The sequence below is a fragment of the Kryptolebias marmoratus genome, linkage group LG16 (genome assembly GCF_001649575.2).
Source record: "Kryptolebias marmoratus isolate JLee-2015 linkage group LG16, ASM164957v2, whole genome shotgun sequence".
In the NCBI taxonomy this organism is placed as follows: Eukaryota; Metazoa; Chordata; class Actinopteri; order Cyprinodontiformes; family Rivulidae; genus Kryptolebias; species Kryptolebias marmoratus.
Window position 1 is genome coordinate 15,724,050 of NC_051445.1, and position 25,476 is coordinate 15,749,525.

Below are 25,476 nucleotides of genomic sequence, written 5' to 3' on the forward strand. Positions count from 1 at the left end.
AAAAAAAAACAAGAGTAGAGTTATACGTGGTTCAGGTTCATTCTGCTCGTCTGCGATGGCGTTTTTACCCTTGAAGTGATTTAAAACTGGGTTCTGTGGAAAGGTTGAGAACAGTTATTATCTTGCCTGTTGTAGATGGCTTTTTGGACGACCTCAGTTTGAAGAAATAGATTGACTCTGACCTCGACGAGTCCAAGACGAACCCAGACCAGAGTGGAGTTCTGCCATCTTAAAACCACTCCATGCTCCAAACGGGTTTTTGTTTTTTAGCGGTTTATGCAAACACATTTTTATAGACTTTAACGTTGTCGCCAGTTTTGCTTCACGCAGATATTTACATGGAATTCTATGGTGATCTGCAAGCGCCAATAGCAGCAGCACTCCCAGGGAGGCCCAAAAATCATCATGTTTCTACTGGAGTGTACCGTATTCTCCGCACTATAGGGCACACTGGATTCTAAAACGCACTGTCAATGAATGGTCCATTTTCAAACTTTTGTCATATATAAGGCGCACCGGACTATAAGGCACATTAAGTGAAACAAAACAGACCCATCTTTTTGGAGAATACTGCACCGACGTCAGTGTCAATTATTATTCAGTCTTCAAATATTCAAACAGTCATTCTGTCTTGTTCCCTCACCTACCAGCCACTGCTTCAAACACAAGATCAGCTTGTAGCAGTTTTTTCCTCAAAAACCTGTTCTTATTTTGTCCTTTACTCAAGTAATATAGCTGTTTAAAAGCAGAGAAAGCACTCTTAACGAGCATTGACCTCAGCTATTGCTTTATGGCCACTGACCCTTTCGTGTTTTTTAACCGGATGACCGTGTCTGCATAGTGGAGACTTTGGGTGAATGAAAGTGTCCTTACCCCAAATCCTGCAGCTGAAAAACACTCAAATTAATCTGAGGCATGAATCCGTGGCTCTAAGTGCAGGTACTTCAGGCACATATTCGCAGAGTAAAGCTGAGCTCACCAATGACCACAGTGTCCACTTAACAGTCCTTTCAAAATAAAAGGGGTTGTGTGACAGAAAGCACTCTGACTAAAAAAACACTGTTAAGAAACAACTTGGGCTCCCACTACCAGATGCTGGTGTTTAAAAAACAAAAAGCAAACAAACATGATGGATTACTTATTTATTTTTTTTTTAATTTGAAATCTCTCAGCAGGCTATCAGTATTCGAGGCCTTGTTACTCATAATTTTTCACCTTTTGTAATTAACAGAAAATATCTTCTCTGTTAATCCTGATGGACGTTGATTTCAAAATGTGCTGCACTCATCAATATCACCCTTCTGACAGGTGTTTAATTGTGCTTTTAGGGCCGTCAAATGCCTTCACTCCAGGTGATGACGGGTTGATAAAGTGCTGCTGAGTGCTCGGAGAGGTAGCTTTATAGATTTCTGCACCGCCCGGATGACAATCACAAGCACCCCCCCACACACACAACCCCCCACAGCGTTTTCTCCCACGTGTTCGCCTTTTCTCGGCGTCTTGTGGGCTCCGCGCCGAGGTGGTCGCCAGTCTGCCGGCACGTCGCAGCCGAAGGAGCGAGCCCTTTATGTTTTCATCTGTTGCATGGAGTCGGAGCACGACGCCGGAGCAAATTAGAAATGCATTCGCAGGTGATTGCTGTCCTGCAAAAAGCGCAATTATCGCACGCTTGATTTATGGCACCAGTCTGAATCGGGTAACCGCTGTTTCCTTGTTGATCTGGACGGCCACTATGACATGTTCATTGTGTCGAGCAGCGGCGTGGGCCTGCTCTTTGACCGCGCTGCTCACGGTGATGCATTGCTCAGCGGCAGTTGTTGTTTTACAGGCTGAATGGAGACCCAAATTAATCAGGGGCCACCAGGTTATTCGGCTTGTTTGTTAGCAATGGAGGCTTGGATCCTGACCGCACGGCTGATTACACCTCAGACCAACCTGAAGGAACCCGAGGGAAGATGTTGCTCTCACTGTCGCCTGTGCACACGCATCGCCGGTGAGCACGCCGCGTAACAAAAAGCTGCTGAATGTGCACCGGCACTGCAGAAGAAGAAGAAGAAGCAGCTCCTAAGTAAAGATGCGACGCTCAAATATCAGCCCTTCCCAGCCAGAACATTTGCTTCTTGTTTTATTGAGGCTGTTAATGTTCCCAATTTAAATAAAATCCATACAGAGCTTCGCTGTGGCTTCTGCCTCGTCAAAACAGTCCCGCCTCGCTGCAAAGCTCTGGTCAGTAAAAGCTTTTTTTTTTTTTTTTTAGAGGATATTCAAAAACCGCTAATCTATCAAGAGACGAATAAGCAATTATTCTGTTCATCTGCTTTCTTCCTGAAATAATCTCTTTTAATTAACTTCATTTTTAAGGGTCAAGATCTGGGCAAGTATGTGGAGGGGGGAGCAGGAAAAAAAAAACCCGATTGTACAGTACTACAGAGCACCCTGGTTAACTGGCTGTGATTGGATTGAACAATTGGTTGGTCTGAGTCAGCCATGCCTGCACAGCTCACATGTTTCTAATGTTAATTCGAATGCCTCAGTCCCACTCAAACTCTGTGAAGGCTCTGTTCTTGTGGTTTAACCTGCAGCATGGGTGGTCATGCAGGACCGCAGTGTGTGGTTTAACTGATTAACACACTTTCGGGTGCTGTCGCCGAGCTAATCGGAGCTCTCACTTTTGTCGCGGTGTGTCTTTTTGTCACGTCAGTTTGATATGCTTGCTTCTTTAAAAAACGAAGAAAATATTGTAACTTTACGCCACAATTAAATTTTTTTTGTTGTTTTTTAAGTTTGTGCTCAGTGAAAAAGTTTTAAAGGTTAGTGTTAGGTCTTTGAATGAACTCAGTTTAGATAAATCGGTCTTTTTGATGGGACAGACAAGCCACCAGGTAGTCACAGGATTCACAGGATGGAGGGGTGAGTCAGCGACTCATATGACCTTAATTGTCCTCTCAGAGTGCTTGTTATAACAATGATTCAGGCTCCGACCACAGAGGAATGACATTTTGTGGATACACACAGTTTTTTTTATTGTTTTAGCCTTGCAACCACATAGAAATGGCGTTTTAGAAGCTCCTAAATTACGTTTTTTGAGAAAATCTTAAATCACCATTGTTGAATTTCTGTGTGAACAAAAAGAAAAGACCGACACTTGTGTACAAATAATTTACCCAGGTCCCTTTGAACATTATAAGGACACTCTTCCCTCCATCTCTCGCTGGATAATGGACCAGAAATTGTTCATTTTGTCCATGTATTTGGACTGAAATAATAACCAATCAATAGTGGTACAATGAGCCACAAAGAAGTAGTTCTTGTATTCACCATCCTCATCTTTTTCTTCTTATGTTTACAGTTTGGAGCATCCGCTCCATGTTGCCTTTACCGTTTCTGGTGTGTCTTGGTGGCAATGTTTCACTGGCTCCACTTCAAAAGCCCCGCTCTATTCGGCCCGGCTTGGCTTGGCTCTATAAAAAATGCATCGCGTTTCCACCGGCCAGTTTGGTCGGTAGGAGAAGAACGCCTCCTTGTGTTGTTGGAAAGGGGGGTGCGCTACCAAAACGGCATAAATACGTCATAAATGTTGCAGGGTAAGCTAACGCTGTTGTTTATATTCCTACCTTCGCTCTTTATGCTTGCATCTGGTCACACCCACCACCAATGAGTGAACAGGAGCTAAGCTTGCACCACCCACGAAAGCAGGGCTGGCCCGGCTGGCCCTACTCCGAAGCAGGTACCAAAAAAGCAGGGACCGGCCTAAAAAAAATGCCAGTGGAAACGCGCGCAAAGCAAGCTGAGTAGAGTGGAGCCGGGACCTTTAGAGCCGGTGGAAAAGGGGCTATACAGGCCTGATATAGTTACCACAGTGTTTGGGTCATTTGCTGTCCTTCGGTTTAGACGGAACCATTAGATGGAGAAAGGTTGTTTTGCAAAAACAGCATTCCCATGTTGACGGGAGCCTCATGAGCCTGGAACTCCCAACCCACGGTCAGAACTGAAGGAAGTCTTTTGGATGAGAGGTGAAAACGTCTTCTTCGAAACGAGACATGGACTCCAGTTTCCTTCGGTTTAACCCCTAAGGACTGTCATGTCCCGGATGACATGATGAGAATCTACACCAGCGTGTCTGAGCTGTCATTTTAACCTAAACTAAAAATGCATGTTACGTGTCAAAACAAAAAGGGAAAAGCCCAACAGTGGGCCCAGTGGATTTTATTTGTCTGAATTTTACATTTACCCAGGCATACATTTCATGTCTTATGGACTTCTCCCAACAAAAGAAATCAAACAGAAGAAAGTCTGATCGTGGAGTGATAAACCTTTGTACAGCCTCCTCATGCGGTGCCTACATATTATGGCAGTCGACAAACATGGAAGGTGCACATCCTCCTCCCTCTCCACGTCTCTTTTCTTCTGCTGTTTCTCTCCCGGGCAGATCTGATGGCTAATCCTGAACTGCCTGGAGAACAATTCAAAAGGTCGCCTCTCTTCTCGGGAGGAGGAGAACAACACTCGGTGACGTGGCCTTATCTTTCTCAAATGCTAGAAGGCAGCGGCCACTTCGACAATGGCACTTGTATTCCTTTTTTTAGTCCCCGTCTTAACATCTGTCCTCGGCCGACTCGCTGCGATTTCTTCGTTCCTGCCTGGCGTGCCGCGGCCTCTCCCCAGAGGTTTGGGCTCTGCACTTGACGGAGTGTTGGGCGGGGGTAAAGACCTGCGGAGAGAGCGGTTACGACTCTGGCTTTGTACGAACACACCGGATAAAGATAAAAGCCGAAACAATGGAGTCGCTAAGAGTGTAGACGAAGAAAAAAAAAAAAAAAAGCACCAGAAAAAGGTTAAGAGTGCCTCCTGGCACCATACAGCCCTAATTCAATACTTTCTTTCCGTCACCTTTTGGACAGTTTTTGAATTTTAAATGAGGCACAAGTGGGGGGGTGAAAAAAAACCCAAAAGCAAAGAACTCATAAAATGAGGACACGCGATATGGATGACTAATAGTACTTTAAAGCCCTCTAAACAGGATAGACTGCGCCAAGATGAAAAATGATAAGCTGATGAAGTGAATACAGTTTTTTTTTATTAACATTTCAAGATGAATGACCGAGGAGATGTCATTAGAAGTTGATCTTTGGTCAGTGGAAAATACCACAGCCGGGGGGTGTGGGGGGAGGGAGGCGGCGAATTGTTTTAAAGAACTGAAAATGTCAATACCCTGCTCTGCTTTGAATATCGTGTGGGAGACTGAAGCGGCTTGATGGATGGCGGCGGCGATAATGAAAAATGATTTGAATGGGGGGAGACTGAGCCTGACANGGGCGGGGTGGGGGGCTGGGGTGGGGGGCAGTGAAAATGAGATTAGGTTTCTGCACTTCAGGTGGTGTGTCAGCCCTGGGAGTGGAATAACCGTCAGCCCTTCAGTGGCCTGATCCGGAGCAGGTAGGCTGTTTTATTGATGAGGGGGGGGGGGATTTGTAAGCAGCTGACAATCATGTTTTTTTACCCGTTGAACACCGCAGGACGTGTGTACGGTGGGGAAACACGGACATCCTCGACAGTAAATGTCAATTTTGAATGCTCATGTATGAAAGAATATTCCATTCATATCAATGTTTTATTATTATAAATTTTGGGTGGGAATTTGCATTTATTTGGGCTTTTTCGGTTGGAACTCGTCCGAAACTTTTCCCTCAAGCAAACATCGCCTTAACTTACCCAAGTTATTGTAACCTGCAGGCAAACGTGTGCTGCCAGCTGTTAGTGCTAGCATTTATAAAGTTTATCGATTTATTTATTTTTACTTTTTTACCCATGAGACACATCCGCTACAAGGTGTCGCTACTGAGAAAATGAACCCGCCACACAGCGGAAACAGCACCAGACGATATAATACAAGAAGTACGTTCTTTATACAGAAATGGAACGAACAGTTTCCAGTTGTCTGCTTTACTTTGAGGTGTTTTCTGTTTTGTAGTGTCCCTTGCAGTAAATGCACCTTCCTTGGGTTTTGTTCAGCTGACAGATGTCTGTAAAAAATGAACTCCCTTTCAGTCCCCGCCCTCCTGCTCTCCTTATTTAACCAGGCGCCACTTGTGCTACATTCAACAAATTACGTGAAGTGCACGATCAGCGAAAACAGCTCAGTAGGTGCTTTCTTACGGCAGAGGCCCAGTTTCCAGTCCTCATAACCACCTGAGGTAGTTTGCCTTGTTATTCTGTGCCGGCGACACCGTGGCATTTGTAGTTCTCAGTTACGTTTAGCTCTCTCAGCCCCGTAGGGGACACTTTCAACCTCGTAGCCAAAGACCAGCGGTCCGTGTAACAGTTTGGCCCGAGAGTGCCCAGAAGCTCTCTGAAAAACAGGTTCGGCGGCGCCCATTTTTTTGCTCGCGATGCCGTTTTTGCGTGGTTGATTACAGCCGGTGTAAACATCGCATTAGCAACGGATCAAACAGCAGCTACTCAAAGTTATTTTCAAGGAAAACATAAATAAGGATCTGTCATGTTTTGGTTTGAATAAACTTTGACCACAATTAAAGCTTTAAAAACATTTTGACTTAAAGATTTTCTTGAAATCTCACATTTTCTTTTTAAATTTGCCTTAAAAAACAACAACAAAATAACAGTAGTGGCAGGCCCCGTCTTCAGTATGGATTCATTTTTACATGTTCGCAGACGGAGATGACATTTCTAACCAACTCTTGGAGCTAACACTGGCCTAATTAACCGAGCGGCTCTGGCAAATGAAAATAGTTTAAAGCAGCTGTCACGTTAGCCCGGAAAACTGATGGTTGTTTACCAGAGAGATGTGTAATTGCTTTTGTCCATTTCTCTGTAAAATTAAAGACTCCTCTTCTTTTTTTTAATTTACCACCGTATTAACTCTGAGTGGCAAATCAGCCCGAGTTTCCATCAGGACAAAACGAGCGAACAATAACTTTACAAGTGCCAGGGCTTGGCAGAGAGGCGGTTATCTGTTCTGGCAGAAAAGAAAAAAGAAAAAAAGACCGATAAGTAGAAGAAGAAAAAAAATGTGCTGAACATAACTGAGAAGGAACACTTTATGCGAGCACTTTAGGAGGGAGGAAGGAGGAATGGGGGGGTTCTCTGAGTCTTAAAAATAAACGGCATCTACATTTGAACAGAGACGCTGACATTTTTAATAAAGAAGAGACACGGCTATTGCTTTCCTGCTGGATGTTCGGCGGAAAAGTGTTTGTGCTGCTTTTCTTTTACCAGCGTAAGGTCAGCTTCAAACTCCCAGCAGGAGCGCCGCCATTGTGTGTCATCGCTGTAAGTCGATTAAGTCTGTGTGGTGTCTTATTATTGCTTTGTCCCCCCCGTATGAGATCTTCCATTTAGAAGGAAACACGTCCATCCTCGCTACAGGTTTCCTTTTTATCGAAGCCTCCGTCTACGTTGTTTACATGCCTCGGAGCTGCATCCACTTACCCATAAGGTCAGGCCGGCAACAAAAAAGAAGGAATTAAAATGAAGGAGAAAAGAAAGTCAACGGCAAAAAAAAAAAAAAGAAAGAAAGAAAGAAAAAATTGACTAAGAATTAACGAGAACTTTATCTGTCCTTTACTTTCTGCTGCGACGAGTATAAACACATTAACATCTGCCGCTAATGAATCCCTCAGACTGCAGCGTCTCCTACTGAAAGCTCTTATTGCGCTGTGAACAATTTCACAACATAATGAGGTAATTTTACATTTGTGAGACAGAGTGAGACCAAACATCAGGGAAATGACAAACACTAATGGTGCCTTTCAAGGCAACAACCGGAGCTCCACGCTCTCTCTCTCTCTCTCTCTCTCTAGTTTACCCTTTATTTATTTATTAACTTATATATTCGCGCCGAAGGATATCGCGGACGGCAGGCGGATAAAAAGACAGCTGGGGGTCGTCGGACCCTCAGAGATTGAGTCTGAAATCCTGCGTGACCTCCTCGGAACGGGAGTGCAGGGCGAAGAGATGAGCATCAAGGCTGATGTGCTGAGAGCCGGCCTCCGCTCAGACTTACAGTAATGGAACAGCAAGCAGCATCAAGGGCACATCTTAAACCTTAACACAGCCATTGATCCCATTATTTTCAGACCTTTTGGTCTTTCTTGTTTCTTGTGTATTTGAGATTACTTGGACTCTGGCCTTGGTTGTCAAAGGAACAAAGCTGTTCTGAGTAGCTTATAGAGAAAGACGCTTGTGCAAGGCAAAACAAAGTGGGGTAGAAATACACTTTAGCTTCCCCTCAAAGTGTCAACTTCTTGTTTTCTCAAACAACACGATATAACCTAGGGTCAGGGCAAAAGGTACGTACATCCTATTCCAGTGCTGAAGTTCTATCTAATCATCTTGTCTTGAAGTTGTCTTCAAATGAGGTAAATAGTAATAAAATTTACCAACAAAACATGATATATTACATAATGTCATCATCTGCGAAACAAAACTTGGGCCAAAATACAAAAGTAGGGTGAAAAAACAAACCAAACAAACAAAAAAAAAAAACCCAATTTATTTTTATGCAGATGATTGTCAGCTTTACTTCCTCTGTCCCGCTTCTTGTTGTCTGCCTGGTTGACATCAGGAGTTGGATCAATTAGACTTTCTGAATTTTAATGACGGAAGTCGTGTTGTTTCCACCCAGTGGGACCAGCAGGAACCCCTGCACCGACCTTTCCTACCTTGCCCCTTTATGAGAAAAACATCATCACAAAATCTGGGAGGAAAAATGTCTCCTTTAAAACTACTCGTATAAAAGCAGTAGTGTAATCCTCGGCTCTCTTGTTAGCTGTAGCACTTCTGACACATCCTAGTTCACCTCTTGTTGGAATATTATAATATTTCTGCTGGAATCCCCTTATTTAGATGCAGTTTCTTTTTAGAGAGAAGTGGCTTTTTCCTGGCAACCCTTTCTAAATGAGCCTTACTCCTGGTGCTTTTTTTCGAACTGCGCTCTCATTAACTTTAACATTTAACCCGCTAACTGAGGCCTGCGGTGGAGCTCTTAGTTCCTCTGAACATTACACAACCTGATCTCATGATGAACGTCACCAGATCCTGGGAAAACCGGCGCCTGTCTTGATTGCTTTCCACTTATGAACAATGTTTCTCGCTGCAGACTGATGGACTCTAAATTGTTACCTCCGCCAAGGAGGTTATGCTTTAGGTAGTGTCTGTTTGTTTGTGTGTTTGCTTGTCTGTCTGTGCACAAGATTACTCAAAAAGGTATGAACGGATTTTTATTACATCAAACATGGTAAAAGGAATAAGTGGTTAAATTTTGGTGATGATCAGGTCAAAGTTTAAGGTCAACCTGTGCCCTGACTCTGCAGCTCTATAACTGAAATGTTAAACTCCACAGCTGGACACCTCTTAGGTCACGGGGGATCACCACTGATTTCAAGGTGGTGGAGTCAAAGGTCAACATCACAGTTGACCTAGTTGCTCTAACTCTGCAACAGTGTAATGTATGAATGTTAAACTGCACAGCTGGACACCTCATGGGTTAAAAAATAGATGGCTGTTGATTTCAAGGTTCATGGGGTCAAAGGTTAAGGTCACGGGTAACCTCTTTATTAAAAACTTGTCTCTGCTCCTACATGTGACCCTTTAGTTGCCTCCGCCCAAAAGATTCCTTTTTTGGTTGCGTCCGTTAGTTTGTCTGTCTGTTAGCAAAGATCAGGTCAAAACCAATGATCAGATTTGGAGGAAATTTAAAGGAAATGTTGGGATTGTCACAAAAACCAGTGGATTAAATGTTGGTGCTGATCCAGATTATGATCCGGATCACACTATTCACACTATGTATAATCATGCTGTGGCCTTGGTGGAGGTTTGCGCTCTCTGAGTGCTTCTAGTTTGGAAACAGCCTTAAAACATTACCCTGACTGATGGGCAGCAGCAGTTGTTTCTTTCAGATCATCACTGATCATCGTGTTAACACTCAACTGAATGCTCCAAATCTGTAAAACCCCTAAATGTCTGTCTTTATAGAGGTGGTCACAGTTATGGAAATCCAGTTAATCAGTTTTATTTGATCAGCAGCCTAATTTTATAGGATGCAGTAAGGCTGGGACCTAATGTGTCTCACATTGATTCTGGATTTTGTCTTAGCTTGTGTTAAATAAATATAAGAATAATAAGTTTATAATCAGGCATCCATCTTCTCCCGTGACTGGGTGTATAACCTTTAAAAGTCAGGACTAGAGCACTCCGTATGCTAACACCTCTGCATCTTTTGTGCCCTTTCCATATTTTGTGACCCCCCCCCCCCGATTATAATGAATCACGGCTGCACAACCCCACCCTCCACTTATCATCCTCGCGTCCCTTCTGCGTCTGCCGTGGCTCGCCACAGATAGTGTCACCTCCACCCTGCGACCAGGCTGGTGTCCAGCATCTCTCCATGTGAATTATGATGCATCCTAATCTTGTTATGGAGGTTCTTTTGCCCTTGGGTGGAACATCAATGGATAGATGGAACTTTATCAGATTTTATGGCGCTTCAGAGTGTAATTCATAAAAGGTGCTGTCTCGTGTTGTTGGGAAAGGGGCAAGGGTGGTTGTGGTAGTTTTTCACAGAACGGCTTGATCTGAGCAGCTGGGGTAATTTATCGTTTTACGATTTATAAAATTTCGAAAACTGACAATTTTTTTTCCGAATAAAGGAAGGATGATTTAGGACCTTTTGAAAGAGGAGCCGATAAAAACAAAAGGAACCGTCACAATGACGTGAATTAAAAATAATAACTTAAGAAAGTTTTTGTGATTTGGCTGTAGCTTGAAATGTTCCTGTATTCTGTCAAATTACTGAGAACTGAATAAAAAGTGGAAATCAGGTGCCAGAGAAATTTTGTCACCATAATCGTTGACATATTTAGATATGTGGATGAAAGTCGAAACATCTGAAGTGTTAAAGGGAATTTCAAACTTTTGGTAAAAAGAGAAACAAGAAGGAGGTATTTTCTTTAAAGTATCCCATCCTGGACATGAGTAAAACTGTTAGAGGACTGAGTTCAGGATATTAAGCCACTTTTCACCGGGTGGCGATTGTTGGCGACAAATTGCGAACGACATCCGCAGGAGAGTGTCCAAAATGTCTTTAAACGTTCTCAAGGGTTCTCAATCTCCTTGGGTGACTTGCAGAGCCTCGCTCTTGTGATGCTGGACTTTTAAACATGTTCTAAACAGTCTGTGAAACTAATTCAAGTCGTCACAGAATCGTCACGGGCATCTGGAACCCTTTTCAGTGTAGATGAGTCAGAAAGTGAGAGAAAGGGGAAACTGTTTCGGTGGGGTTTGGCAACCAACGAAACTCAGTTGTGAGAGAATAAATTGCAAACTGAGACTAAATTGCGAGGAAAAAAATTGCAAATTCAAAGTAATATTGCACGAACGTCACAATTTGTTCAGAAGTTACATTCATACACAAATGTTTAATACCAATTCAGTAATTCCAAGTGAAAACTTGCATATTTTCTCACAATTTTATCGCAGCTCGGTGAGATAGTGGCTTCATATTTAATATTCCTAGTTCGTTTTCACCACTTCCTGTTGCTGTTGTTTGTTTACGGGGTCTGCTCTGCAGGTTTCGCCTGAATCCAGCTCCTGCAGGCAGCGATCAGTTATCCGCTGAACCTCCATCTCAAGAGGCTATATGAAATAGTTACAAAAAAATATATCTCTACCCTAAGGTGGCTTGGTGAACTTGTGAACCAGCGTTTGCTCAAACATTGTGTTTGTTTTGGAGAATCTATATCTGTCACAGTCACAAGGTGCTGTTCAGGTTCAGATCAGATTGTTTCTCCCAGTCACATTTATCCAAATAATGTAACCCACATCAGCATGAACACCGAAGCAAAATAGTGCATTTCTTGGCAGAACCTCCTCAGGACACCATTAAGAGGAAGCTGGGTAATCTGAACTTCTGTCTGGTTCATAAGTTCAAGCAGCAGAACTCCACAGAGGTTAACCCTCTCACTAACTGGTGGAGAACTTCAGCAGTGAAGTGCTGAGCTGGGGGCTTGGGAGTATCCCCATATTCACCCAACATTCTGTTTTCCTTTCCCCATTGGGAGTTCAAGAAAGTCCAGTTCCTCTTCATGAAGTTGGAGCTCAAGCAGTAAGCCTAATTCTATCTGGCTGGTATCACTCAACCTCCCCCATCAGTTCTCCTTGTCTCAGGAACCGGTTTGCTTCACTGATCTTCTTGTATTTACCATGACACCATGACACCATGATGATACCAGGCTGTATTATGTATCCCACTCATCCTCACAAACATTTGAAAGATTCACCCTAAGCTTCAAAAGGAATGACCTCTACCTTTGACCTGACGGTGTTTGCTCACAAGAAAATGGTTCAGAAATACCATATATTCAAAGAGGACTGAACAGTAAGCCTGGCTAACTTGTATGCAAGAACAATGTCATTTAAAAACGTTGCCACTTTTCGAAGCTTACAAAATATGTGTTCAGATTTCTGCAGCTTATTCTGGAGATGTTATCCAGTCTCCCCCCGATTCAAGGTGAAGCTAAATTAAGTGCCCTTAAAGGTTAATATTAACTCATTAAGTCTCACACCGAGGATCACTTCATAAGCGAAACCAGCCCAACCCTTTCTCCTTCCGCTTCATCGACAACCCGCGTCTCTCCTGAGGTGAGAGTAAACGGAGCTGTTTATTCCTCATCTCAAAGCATTTGTGTGTTTTCACAATGACCCGCAGTCATGTTGTTTTTCTATAGGCGCTCTAGAATGCCTTGAGCGGAATTTACACAGAGTGCTGGCGCTGAAAGGCTTTTCCTCGCACCGTCACTTTGGTTTAATGAAGTCTGGGAATGAGCACGGTAATGTGGATAAAGGCCCTCTTGACTCCCATATATATGTGCTTAGATTATTTATAAAACATTCATTTCCTACACCATGTAAGGCTTTCTTTTTCTATTATATTGCCAATTTCTGCTTTGATTGGAACCATTGTTGTGGGCAAAAAATACAATGGCATACACAGTAAATAATTTATTGAATATTCTTTGGAAGGAATTGACCTACGTGTTGAGTACTTGCTGTGTATGAATACGAGATGTAAGAAAATGTCTTCTGAATGTACAGTGCCCATAAAAAGTATCCATGTTTTATTGCTATTATGAATCAGTCGTGGGCAATATAAATTGGCCTTTTAGATTTAAAAAAAAACCATCTTCAGTGACAAAGTGACATCAAATTTCAACAAAGGATTGAAAAAAAAAGAGGATTTCCAAGGCCCCAAACATATTCAGGAGTTCTGTTAAAACCGTCAGGACATGGAAGGATTATGGGACATGTGTAAAACTACCAAGTGCAGGTCGTCCTCACAAACTGAGTGACCGTGAAGAAGGAGAACAGTGAGAGAAGCTACCAAGACACCTGTGAGCTCTCTGAAGAAGTTAAAGCTTCAGCAGGTGAGATGGGAGAGACTGAGCTACAAATACTGTTCCTCGGGTTCTTCACCAGTCTGAGCTTTATGTGAGAGTGGTGACGAGAAAAAACAATGTTGAAGAAATGGAATAAAAGAAGAAAATAATAATGACAATATATATATATATATAACATTCAAAGGGGTGCTTTTTTATTAGCACCATGCTTTAAAAGCATAAAGTAAAAAGGGCTTGAAGTATAAAACACAATAGAATAGAAAAAACACTTAAAGGTTGAAAAAGCAACGTACAAGGAGACACATTTTAGAAAAGTCTGTTCCTTTGAAAAAAGTTTTATTGTTTGCTGTTGTTATTGGATTTTTTTGTATTTATTGTGTTCTTCAAAAATGAGCTTTCTACTTTACATCTCAGGTAAGGATGTCCAGATTGAGATTTATACTTTTTTTCATCCTTGACTTCAATTTGTCATTAAAAAAACAGATCATCTGCTGAAAATCTTAAGACTTAATTGAAGTTCTTACCAAGTCTTCAAATGGCGGTATGATTTTTACAATAACAAAATAATATATTTAGCTAAAAACAATATAAATATAGTGTTGGGTTGCAGAAGCATATAGTATTTAGTTAGTTTAATCTACTCTAAAACCCTAAAATTAGCATATATTTATCCAATCTGTTCGGTTACATCAAAAGATAAATGGTGCGTTCCATACTCGGAAGTTGGAATTTCAGAGTTTCTTGCCAAAAAAAAAAATTCTAAACTTGAAATTCCAACCTTAAATGTTGACGGTTTATATTCTGCCTCGACCTCAAAATCAAATATGGCTGCCTGGTTCATGAAAAGAGGTGATCATTTCAAAATGCTACTTCTCGACTTCTTTAAGTGAATGTATTGCCACAGTGTTTGATTGCATAAAATCCAGATAAATACATTTTTCTTTACCTGCATGTACAGCTAATTGTTGTAAGTCTGGTTTCTGGCTGCAACATTCAGCAAATAATTACCACTAACCACTAGTGTTCTGTGCTGCAGTTATCCCAGGTATGTTGGGTGTGGCTTCATTTTTCTGATTCATCTTAACCAGAACACAGCATTATTAGTCTTTTTCGTAATCTTCTATTTTATTATTATTCCTTAAGACCATTGAACGGTACATTTTGTTTGTTAACCACACGGATTGCTGCACTGAGGCCAGCATCACACAAACATGCCGTTGTTGTCCCTCCTCTTCACATCATTTCCCGCAAGTCCAAATGGGCTTTGTGTATGTTATCAATCACACAATGAGTACGCCTGCAGCGCTTTGGATTTAGTTTCAGTCATATATCTCTGTAGTGACAAGCTAATTAGCCCTTTGCTAATTACGTTACATTGAACTCTGTCACAGCTGACATAAAAACCCACAGATTAGGAGACGTGATGTCCTCAGACATCCAAATCAATCAAACTGATTTGGCATATCTCTGATCTTGGTGCCATTGTATTATTTATTTATTTGTTGGCCCTTTTTTTTTTTTTTGGTAAATTTTTATGTAGAGGCTTAATATTAAAGAGTTGTCAGCTAACATGAGTAAATATACTGTATGCCATGTCAATATTAAATGAGATATCATAGATTCTTTTACAAAATGTCAAGATTACTGCACGTAATACAAGAGCTCCTCTCGTGTTGCCATAGTGTTTGATTAATGGGCACTTACTTTCTTTCATCATGTCACTTTCACACTTTATTTAAACATATGACTTTATTGCTCTTCGTGTTAAGAGGACAGCCAGCGGAGCGAGCGGTTCGTGTAGCCTCACTCGACATGATGGTTCTTCGCAGAGTCAACAGAAAGGTTTTTTTTGAAGGTGTCGCCGTTTAAAGCGAGACGACGGGTTCATCGGTGGGTAGAAACGCCGCGCCCGACTCCGTTCTGACTCCGCTTGGATCCGGAGCGCGTGGGAGTGAAGGTAGATTGTTAAAGCTCTAATTAAGCAAAGTAAAATGAAAATGCCAAGACACAAACCAGGGACTTCTGACAGCGAGGTGCACAGAAATGGAGCTTTGAAACGAATGCACTTTCCACCGTGCACCTCAGGTTTTATTTCTCTGTGTCTTTGTCTCGGTACGTCAAGCTGTGACTTTCGACTTTTTTTTTTCTTTCTTTTCTTTGTCTTATTTGCGCTTAAAGAGATAATTAAGTGTTCTTTCAGTGTGTGGTGATGAGGCAGATGGGACCATCAAATGGCTGTTTTGGCACTTAAGCGGAGAACAAGACAAAAGCTGAAAAGTTCTGCGCTCGTAACTCGTCGCACGTCTGTTAAAGCGAGTTGCTCGGAGCCTGTGAGCACATTTAGAAGTTTTCTTTTTTTTTTTTTTGTCTGGAAAGCGTCCCAATTTAGACTGTGTGGGATGCAGAAAGTGTTCCTGACGAGTCACCGTTCACATGCCATTACATCTGAGTGGAAGAGAAATGTCTTCAGGACACCTGGCGCCGAGGCTGCCACTGTCTGCTCTCCGCAGCTCATCTCTGACTGAGAGCAGAAAGACCTTGGTGTACAAAGACAACAGACTTGATTATGTGAGTACACAGGAAGGTCTCCGAACATTGTGGTGCTAATCACGTTAGCGGGCACAGACTCGAGGCAGGACAGATGCTTGGCAAAGGGCAATGGGGTTATGTTATCCTGATTAGAGGAGGTTTGGGGCGGGGGTGGAATCTCGTCTCCTTCCTTCACCTTTCAGAGGTAAACCAGCAATCAGAACCCCCCGCCCAACCCCGCTCAGCCAGTCAGTCAGTTCTTCCTCCGTCTCTCACACGTCGGCCTCGTCTGTCTTCAGCTTTCCGTCAGAACCCATCGTGTCCCCGCATCTGACGAGCGCTCAATCCACCCCCCCCGTCGCCCGCCCACACGCAGCAGTGAATTGTCAGGTGATGGTTTAATCTTTCACGTCTTACTGATTGTTGGAAACAGATTTGCTCCTCTGTGACACGCTTCGCTTTGGTTCGCAGGAGTCTGCAGAAGCGAAATCCCACAGCGGCTCGTTTGCAAACCTCTTTCAGCTACGTGCAAATTGAAGAACGGCTGAACGAATATGTGCTAAATACACATTAATGAAACACGTAGATCTGATGTGCTGTATGTTTCTGCAAACTGCAATATTGTAATTTTTCCACAACATCGATACAGTTTTTATTTCTAGGACGTCATGTTTTTCTTTTCTCTTTAACCTTTAATGAGGTAAAACAATAATTTATTCCCACCAGACTGATGAGTTATTCCGATTTGAGCCAAGAACCAAAGTGGACTGCTGCCATCTTAAAACAACTCCAGTCCAAAAACCTTTATACAAGTTCGAGCAAACGCTATGAAATCTTTACACCGCTGTCAGTTTTGCATTATACTTTTGTTGGGGGTTCCTACTCAGTCTTCAAAAGTCTGGAAAAGTCTGAAATCTGGTTTTAGTGTCTTCTGGGTCAGGATGGGTATGGAAAAGAGAACATAAAGTTTAGAAAATTGTTTCTGTTTCCACAATCTTCCCTATCCCCTTTGGTAAATATATATATATATATATATATATATATATATATATATATATATATATATATATATATATATATATATATATATATATATTTTAATGTGAAATTAATTAATTTGTCAGGATGTTTGCAGATAGGACTCAATAAGGAAAACTGGCATGAAGGACTCAAAGAAGCAACATATTTAATACTGAAAATAAAGGGCTGGCGAGGCTGCAAACTATTTCCAAAAGATAACTGACAAAAACAACAAAGGGACTGACATGGTGGCAAAAATACAGAAATGTGAGAAACAATAATCGCGAGGGAACTTAGGAGTATTATTAGGGAGAATATGAGGAACAAACCAGTATGTGGGACTGAGGACGGAATGAAAATCCATGGGTAAAAGCACTGAGGGAGTAGTGAGGTAAGTGGCAGCGGCTGAGTCTGATGATTACTAGGAAAAGGTGTGAGATGAGGGACAGGACTGAGAAATAGGGCTAACAGAGGAAATGCAACGAGAATGACTGGAATCACAAGAAGACACAGGAAACAAAGTGAACACAAAGGATCTCCAAAACACAAAATCAACATGGAATGAGCTAGAAGCAAACTAGTCCTGTTTCAAACCTCCGGCGAGGCCACGGCATCAAGAAAAACATAATGTGATCCGGATCACCATCAAAATTTAATGAATTGTTTTTTGTTTATCTATTTTGTGACAACCCTAAAAGCCCCTGAAGATTTCATCAAACAAACAAACAAGCATAACCGAAAACATAACCTCCTTGGCAGAGGTAACAAAGGAGTCACCTGTGACCTTGACCTTTGACAACATGACCTTGAATCATCCTTAACCCACGAGGTGTCCAGCTGTGCAGTTTGACATGCCTGCATTACACTGTTTAATAATTAGAATCTTATCTTATCACTTGTTCCTTGTAGCATGTCTGACTTTTCCTGAAAATGTTGTAAAAATGTGTTCATCACATTTTGAGTAATCTTGTTCACAGACAGACAAACAAATGGAAAACATAGACAATACAGTACAGTTCATAGTAATCGCAGAAATCCACTAAAACACAGATTATGACATTGTTTTAATTGAAAACTAATTAGCTTAATCAAAGAGAACACTTTTCGTGGTAATTAGGATAAATAAAAATTGGAATTTCGTCACACAAATCAGATGTTCGACCTCAAGCTCTGAGCTAAACAATCCAGGCATGGCTGTCGAGGTTGTTGAGGTCTGACTGTCTGAGGTCTGACGTCGAACACTTACACACCTCTTTCACGGATAGATGTCGCTCAGGTGAAAGGACAGGCAGTAAAAAGTGTGAACTGCATATTTACTTTAGATCCAACTCTTGAGATGACTGTGTGTTTAGTCTGATCTTTCCTGGTGTTTGCACATACCAAAACATGCATGTCAAAGGGTCGAATCGTTGTAGATAAGTCTGTCATGAATCAATTAAAAAAAGTTCAAACTGGGCCAAAAATCCACTGAGTTCTACATGTTTGAGTTCAGAAAAGTCTGGAATTTTTAAACAAACAGATGTGTAAGAATCTTGCTTATTCAGGCTGAAATATTATGATTATTCTGCTGGAAGAGATGCTACAGCTAGCTGCTACAGTTTACTCTAGCAAATAATTCTAATTCTGTGTAAATAACCAATAATGTTATTAGGCTTTAGTGAGTCCAAACCGACCTGTGTGAATGTACAAGGACTGGCTTTAAAACAACAAACTCTGACTTTTAGAACTTGTTCTGCTAAGTGTAAGTTTCTCATCCAAACCAGATAAACTCTAATTGAGTCATGTTTTCTTTTTTTCCTTTTTTTTAGGCTCCTACATGTTGGTGAATTCCTCCCAGCACGCCGCGGGCCACCGCGCTCAGCTGCAGCTGCAGACGCTGAGCGAGAACGACACCCACTGCGTCCAGTTCAGCTACTTCCTGTACAGCCGCGACGGCCACAGTCCCGGGGCCCTGCGCGCGTACGTGCGGGTGAACGGCGGCCCGCTCGGGAACCCGGCGTGGAACACTTCGGGCTCCCACGGCAAACAGTGGCACCAGGTGGAGCTGGCCGTCAGCACCTTCTGGCCCAACGAGTACCAGGTGTGAACCTCTTCTGATCCCTCCTCCCGTCTGTGTTTTTATTTTTTGGCTCTGTCTTCAACGGTAACAACTGTCCCGCAAGAGCTGCGACGAAGACGCTCAGCCCCATTGGCCGACGTCTCGTAGAGCCCGAAAAATGCAACACAGCGACGCTCTGTTGATCATTTCTCATTTTAGCCTCAAGGTGAATCTAGTGGTAATTACTTACATTTGCAATTTAATTAGGACTGACTCCCCTGTGAACGTAGCCATTGTTAACGCTTGAGGTGCTTCACCAGATGCGACATGGGAATGCTCAGTAGAGATCCCCCTACCCCCTCCGCCCCCGCTGAGGTTTCCTTACGCCGTGTTTCCAGCCACATTCGCGCCGCACGTCATCGCATACTTGTCACGCACTCTGACTGCCGCGGGCGCCTGAAACGCGCGGCGCTCCGTAGATGGCTTGGATAGGTGAGCACGAGGGTTATCCATTTATTAATCCAATATCTTCTTTCTGCAAACTCTGCTGAGCTGTCAAAAAGCAATTAGGTTGAGTAGTGTGCATTTTATCAAGAGCTGCCAATCCCCCTGACTTAATTAAATTCCCCTCAGCCCTGCGAGTTTTGACCTTCACTGTGTAAATAATAGTCCCTATACTACAAACCTGAGGGTAGATTCGTGTGGATAGCTTTCAGCCAACGTGATCCAATCTACCCCCCCCAAAAAAAGAGAAAAAAGGTAAACAACTCTAAGCTAACAGGAATAAACAGTGTAACACATGGCTTCCCCTGCAGAGAGAAATATTTCAAGCTGAAGTCTGCAAACGTGGGGAAATAGTTTTTCAGTTCTGTTCGGGTTTAGACAATTAAAGGCAAACCTAAAGAGCTGTTCAAACCTGGGATGTTTCACTAATGTTTCCGTGTGGGTTTGTTTGCTGGGAACCAACCCCTGACCTTTCTCCAGCAAACTTGGGGGGGGTGGAGAGAGCAGAAGAAGTGCAGCTAAGGCGGTGAGATGTGATGTTGTGACGGAGAGGCTGCGAAACGGCCTTCTGAGCCGGTACTGTGACGTAACGGAGCCCTCCAAATCCACACAGCTCACTGAATAAGATATTTTCAGATCTGAGCAGCCTCCCGCTACGTGAAAGGGTTTGTTTTGTCAGCTTTTTTTAGTTGGTAGTCACTTCAGACCCTTAAATATATGCACGTTTTTTTTTCTTCTTCTTCTCAAAGGGAACCCTTCTGAGCGTAAGAAACTAATACAGCTCCATTTAAACTTCTGTTTGACAAATCCCACTGAAACAGAATTACATAAATATTAGCAGCAACATGTTGTAACAGCACTGGCTTGGTCCCTCTGACTGACTGACAGTATTATTATATATGACTCAAAAGCATTAATAACACTGAAGTATCGGAATCTAAGCTGCTTTTTTACAAGAGGCAGTAGTTTGAGCTATTAAGACGATCTAGTACCATAAAAAAAGTAAAAGCAGGAAAAACGAAACATGCAATACAAGATGGTTTGCAGTTTAATAAAAATCTGGAACTATTCCCTGTTTTGTATGAAAACCACCAAGTCATTACTGTTGTAAAATCTTAGTAAATCCTTTTTTTTAAATCCTAATTAGAAACAAAAGCTGTCAAATAAACTGTGTTTGGCAGTTTTACATGAGCCTAACATAACTTCTTATCCTCCTTTTATGATTTACACAACCCTAACACGGCAGCCTTTTTCTTCTTTGGTGGTTTTACATCAATCTAACATTGCGACATCTTGTTTTTTTTTATCTTTAATCTGCACTAACAGCTGAATAGCCCGAAGCCACCTCTGCTGCCATTAGTCCAAAATTTACAGCCCAACAAGTAGTTTCCTGTGCAAGTAACTCCAACGTCATGCACTGAAATTTTACCAAATACAAAAAAATAATAATAATTTAATGAAATCATCCAATCAAGTAGAGCGTGGAGGCGTTTGTGCTTAAAAAAAAAAGTTTCAGCCTCAAACTTTTATTTCATCACCTTTCAAGTGACAATCCCCTGCTTTCGCTTTCACACAATTTATTTCACAGCTTTTGCTTCTAATGAGAAGAATAATTTAAAACAATATTACGATTTCCCAAGATTTTGCAAAGGAAACGAATGAAGAGTTTCAGGCGTGTTTGACTTTTGACGCTTCGCGGGAACCAGTGAATCGGATCTGCGCTAACAGCTCGATGACAAACGTGTTTGTTTTTCCCTTTAAAGTTCTTGCAGTTTATCTTCAGCGTATGTTTGAAAACTAATTACCCCGTAAAATAAAGACACAAGTTGGAAAACCTGTTTTTTTATTTTTTATTTTATTGTGTGTTCTTTTTCTTCCTGTTTGACCTTTTTGTGCCGTTAGACCAGCGTAGGTTGACGTGAAGTCATTAAAGAACAAGGAGTTGCTTCGTTAGCTTGATGGGAAGTCGTCAAAGAGAAGAAGTTGCTATTTTAAGTTGGCGTGAAAAAACACAGGAGATGTAATTACATCAGTTACCACAGTCGGCGGAGGTCCAGTCACAGCTCTGTGAGACGTGTCTTGCTTTGAGCTCTGCTCCTCGTAAACGTGCCCCCGCGAGCTCATCCGCCAGTGAGGCCTCCCGTCGTCGCACTTTTACGCCAAATAATCCGGTCCTTTCTGTTCTTTTCGTGGCATTTTTATCTTTTTTATTCCATTACAAACTGTTGCTTTTACAATACTTTCACTGGATATAAAAACAAAAAATTGGCTGTTATTTTGATTATTATTACTATTATTTTATTTTGTCCTCCTGAGCATTCAGCAACAACAGCCTGTCACCTTAAACAGCGGTTTCTCACCCATGGAGTCGCTCTGAGTTTGAGGGAAAAAAAGACCCGCAGAGACTCAACATCAGAAGGGTTGTGTCGTAAACACAGCAATGCCGTGTTTGTCCCTGCCCTCGCGTTTGCTATCAAGTAGAAATGCACTTGGCCCCGTGCTGGCAAAACGGCTTGTTGCCCTCTGTCCTTCCGTCTGCTTCGCTCTTTCCTCTCTAGATTTGTGTACTTTCTTGTCCAGCGGCCCCTGTAAGCACGGCTGTAAACACCGAAAGGCTCGCAGGTGACTCAGAGTTACGCTGCGGCTGCCAAAGGAGACGCTGCGGCTACGAGGAGGGGGTTTGTAATGGGTTTATGAGGAGGAAGGAGAACAAGCGGGACAGAACAAGAAGACGGGCCTGACAGATAAATTAGTATTGACTGTACAACCTTTTAATAGAACAGCTTAAACTGCTAATGGCCCAGCTTTTATCTCCAGTTGGGGAGAACATACCGTTCAAATTGATTGGATTAAATTGGCTAATATTGGGGATTTGATCACCAGGCGCTGGCACCATTAGACCAAATGTATCCCATTGTATCTCGCAAGGACTTAAAGCTATACATTCTTCCCTCTCTGCTTCGGCTCTTACATGTCGCTTTAGCTCCGGCTGACCTCATACTGCTTCGGAGTACAAAAGGAGCAAAACAAACTGCCCCCGCAAAGTCACATATACCACGGCTTACGTTGCTAATCCCTCACGCAGTCCCCCAAAAAAACCCCCATCGCAGTGGAATGACAGTGAGTCTTGTCTTGCGGCGTGCCACTGCTCTCCTTTGCGCAGACAAAAGCAGATAAAAGGGAGCGGGGACGTGAAAGGCTGGATGTTTTCCTTTAGAGTTGGCCGTCCCCTCGTGTTAACTTGCAAATGAAACGGAGGCTCAACATAAAAGAGGAACAAGGAAAGTCTTCGAGCCTGCTTCCCTTCAGAACAATTCCTTCAGAGAGCAGAAGCTGCAGCTCGTCTGATTTTTATTTTATTTTTATATATATATATACTGAGGGGTTTTGTTTATGTCACTCCAATCCCAATCTAGGGTTGTGTATCTCAACACACTACACTCACTTTCCATTTTATTAGGCACACCGTTCTAGTACCATGTTGGACTGCTTTAATTCTTCATGTCACAGATTCAACAAGATGTTGGAAACATTCCTCGGAGATTCTGGTCCATATCGACGTGTCAGCATCACACAGTTGCCGCAGATTTGTCAGCTGCACGTCCATGATGTGAGTCTGCTGTTCCACCACATCCCAAAGGTGCTGGATTAGATTGGCTGTGGAGACTGTGATCCAGTTTTGGTGAGCCTGTGTGAACTGTAGCCTCAGTTTCCTATTCTTAGCTGGCAGGAGTGGCAGCCCATGTGGTTTTCTGCTGCTGTAGCCCAAGGTTGGACATGTTGTGTATTCAGAAATGGTATTCTGCACACCTTTTGTTTGTAACGAGTGGTAATGTGAGCTGCTGTTGCCTTTCTGTCATCTCAAACCAGTCTACCTATTCTCCTCTGATATTAACAAGACGTTTTCCCCCCTACACAAATGCTGCTTACTGGATATTTTATCATTTTTGGACCATTCTCTTTAAACCCTAGGGATGGCTGAGTCTAAAGAAAAACCCAGTGTGTAAATCAGCCCATTTGGCACCGACAACCACTCCACTTTAAAACCACTTAAATTCCTTTTCTTTCCCATTCTGATGCCTGGTTTGAACTTCAGTAAGTCGTCTTCACCATAAGTACACGGTGAAGACGGCCTTGAGTCTTGGTTGCCATGCGATTGGCCGGTGAGCCGGTTTGTGTTAAGAAGCAACTGAACAAGTGTCTCTAATAAAGTGGCCGGTGATACATTAAAGATGCACAAGCAGCAAAAATCAATACGGTACGATTCACCATTTAATCGTGATGCATGGCAAATATTTACTATCTGATAAAAACTGACATCTCATAAACAAACCATTGTTCAAAAATGACAATACGCTGTCATAAAACTCGACTTGCAATTAACAAATAAGTAAGAAAAAAGAAAGAAACCTAGTAACGGTTTAAAAACCTTCCAGGCAGCAGATGCGCTCGACACTCTTTTAGTAACTGAGCAGCAAATGGATTTTCTAAATGATGAACAATAAAACACAAGTTCACCTTTAATAAAGGGGCCTTTGATAACATCTTTTTTAAATGAGCAACTTAAAACCTCTTTCTGACTCACTGTTAATAACAATCATATCAATAAAACTGTTCAGCTTTGGTAAGAATTCATGCAGCCTTTAAACAAGCAGACTTTCAGACACAGCAGCGCGGCTGAACTGCTGTTCCCCTCCTGAGCAGCAGGTGTCACTACAGAGCAAAGTAACATAAGGAAAGGTTGTTTTTTTTTTCCACATACCTACCTTTCAACATATTTTTCAACAAACCCGTGGCAGGCTTTTCATCTAATAATTAAACTGATCAGATTTTACATGTTTATATTTAATCCCCAAACCGAATCGTTGTTCACGCTGGGATGAAGCTGTTCATTTTCAAATCCCCGGTTCCATTGCAAATGTATTATAATCAGTTTGGATTTCGAGTGATCAGCAGTTTGAGCTGCCCTGTTGTTAAACAAACAAAGCACTCCTTTAAAGCAGAGGTGGAGAGGAGGCACTTCTTACCACTGAAGTAAAATAAATCCCAGTAGGATAAGCGTAATCTCAGACATTCTTTAAATACACAATTTTCCCCCCCCTCTCCTTATTAGAGTCAGGATATATTAGCGCATCCAGTTTATTGCCGGCAGCACTCGGTTACGAAATGTCAGGGTAGCCTTTTTGCTCTGCTCCGATCCAGATGGGAGATTACGCTCAAGGATGCTCGTTTCATCAGGATTTTTGGTGGAATGAAACGCCTTGTTTACGACACACAGTCCCCGTTTGGCTCTGTAAAATGTCATTGTTGAATGTAATTAAAAAAAAAAAAAAAAAGGAGCCCTCAAAATGCTCTGATAATCACTAAGAGGATTAAATACACCGAAACCCACCTTGAAAAAACAAACAAACAAACAAAACAAAAGAAAAAAACTGACCCCAATCTTATTTATTCACCTACCTGCTGATTCGGAAAATTATTTCCGTGATTACTTTCGGCTTGGAGATTTTATCACTACAACAAGATTTTGATCCCCCACCCCCTCCCATGTCCGGATTCCCACTCTTTAATTTATTTTTTTTAATTTTTTTTTTAATATATATTTTTTATTCAAGAAAGTACAAAGCAAGGTACATACAAATACAGTAACTTGAATTTACTTTTTCTTTTAACAACCAAACCCCACCCACCCACCTACCCACATACATCAAAAAAAAAAAAAAATTCAACAATTAGACATCATCAATTATATACGTATACACACATAAACATATACAGTATATATATATATATGCATACACACACACATATCTTAGGGCTCTACAGGCTTATGGAAGGGACTCTAGATTTTTAAAGTACTCCATCATAGGGTCCCACACCCTGTGGAATTGTCTTGATGAGCCTCTAATAAAGTATTTAATTTTCTCTAATTTCAAGAGAAACATTAAATCAGTGAGCCAAACCGAGACTTTA

At 42.0% G+C, this 25,476-nt stretch overlaps 1 protein-coding gene across 11 annotated transcripts in view; it reads left to right on the forward strand.

The window, feature by feature from the left end:
• ptprub (protein tyrosine phosphatase receptor type Ub) overlaps positions 1 to 25,476 on the forward strand; it is a 231,398-nt gene that overhangs the window by 101,760 nt on the left and 104,162 nt on the right. For all 11 annotated transcript variants that reach the window (XM_037980238.1, XM_037980240.1, XM_037980239.1 and 8 more), the window contains one exon: positions 18,770 to 19,041. In XM_037980238.1, coding sequence (XP_037836166.1) covers positions 18,770 to 19,041 — 272 coding nt within the window. The remainder of the gene's footprint in view (positions 1 to 18,769; positions 19,042 to 25,476) is intronic.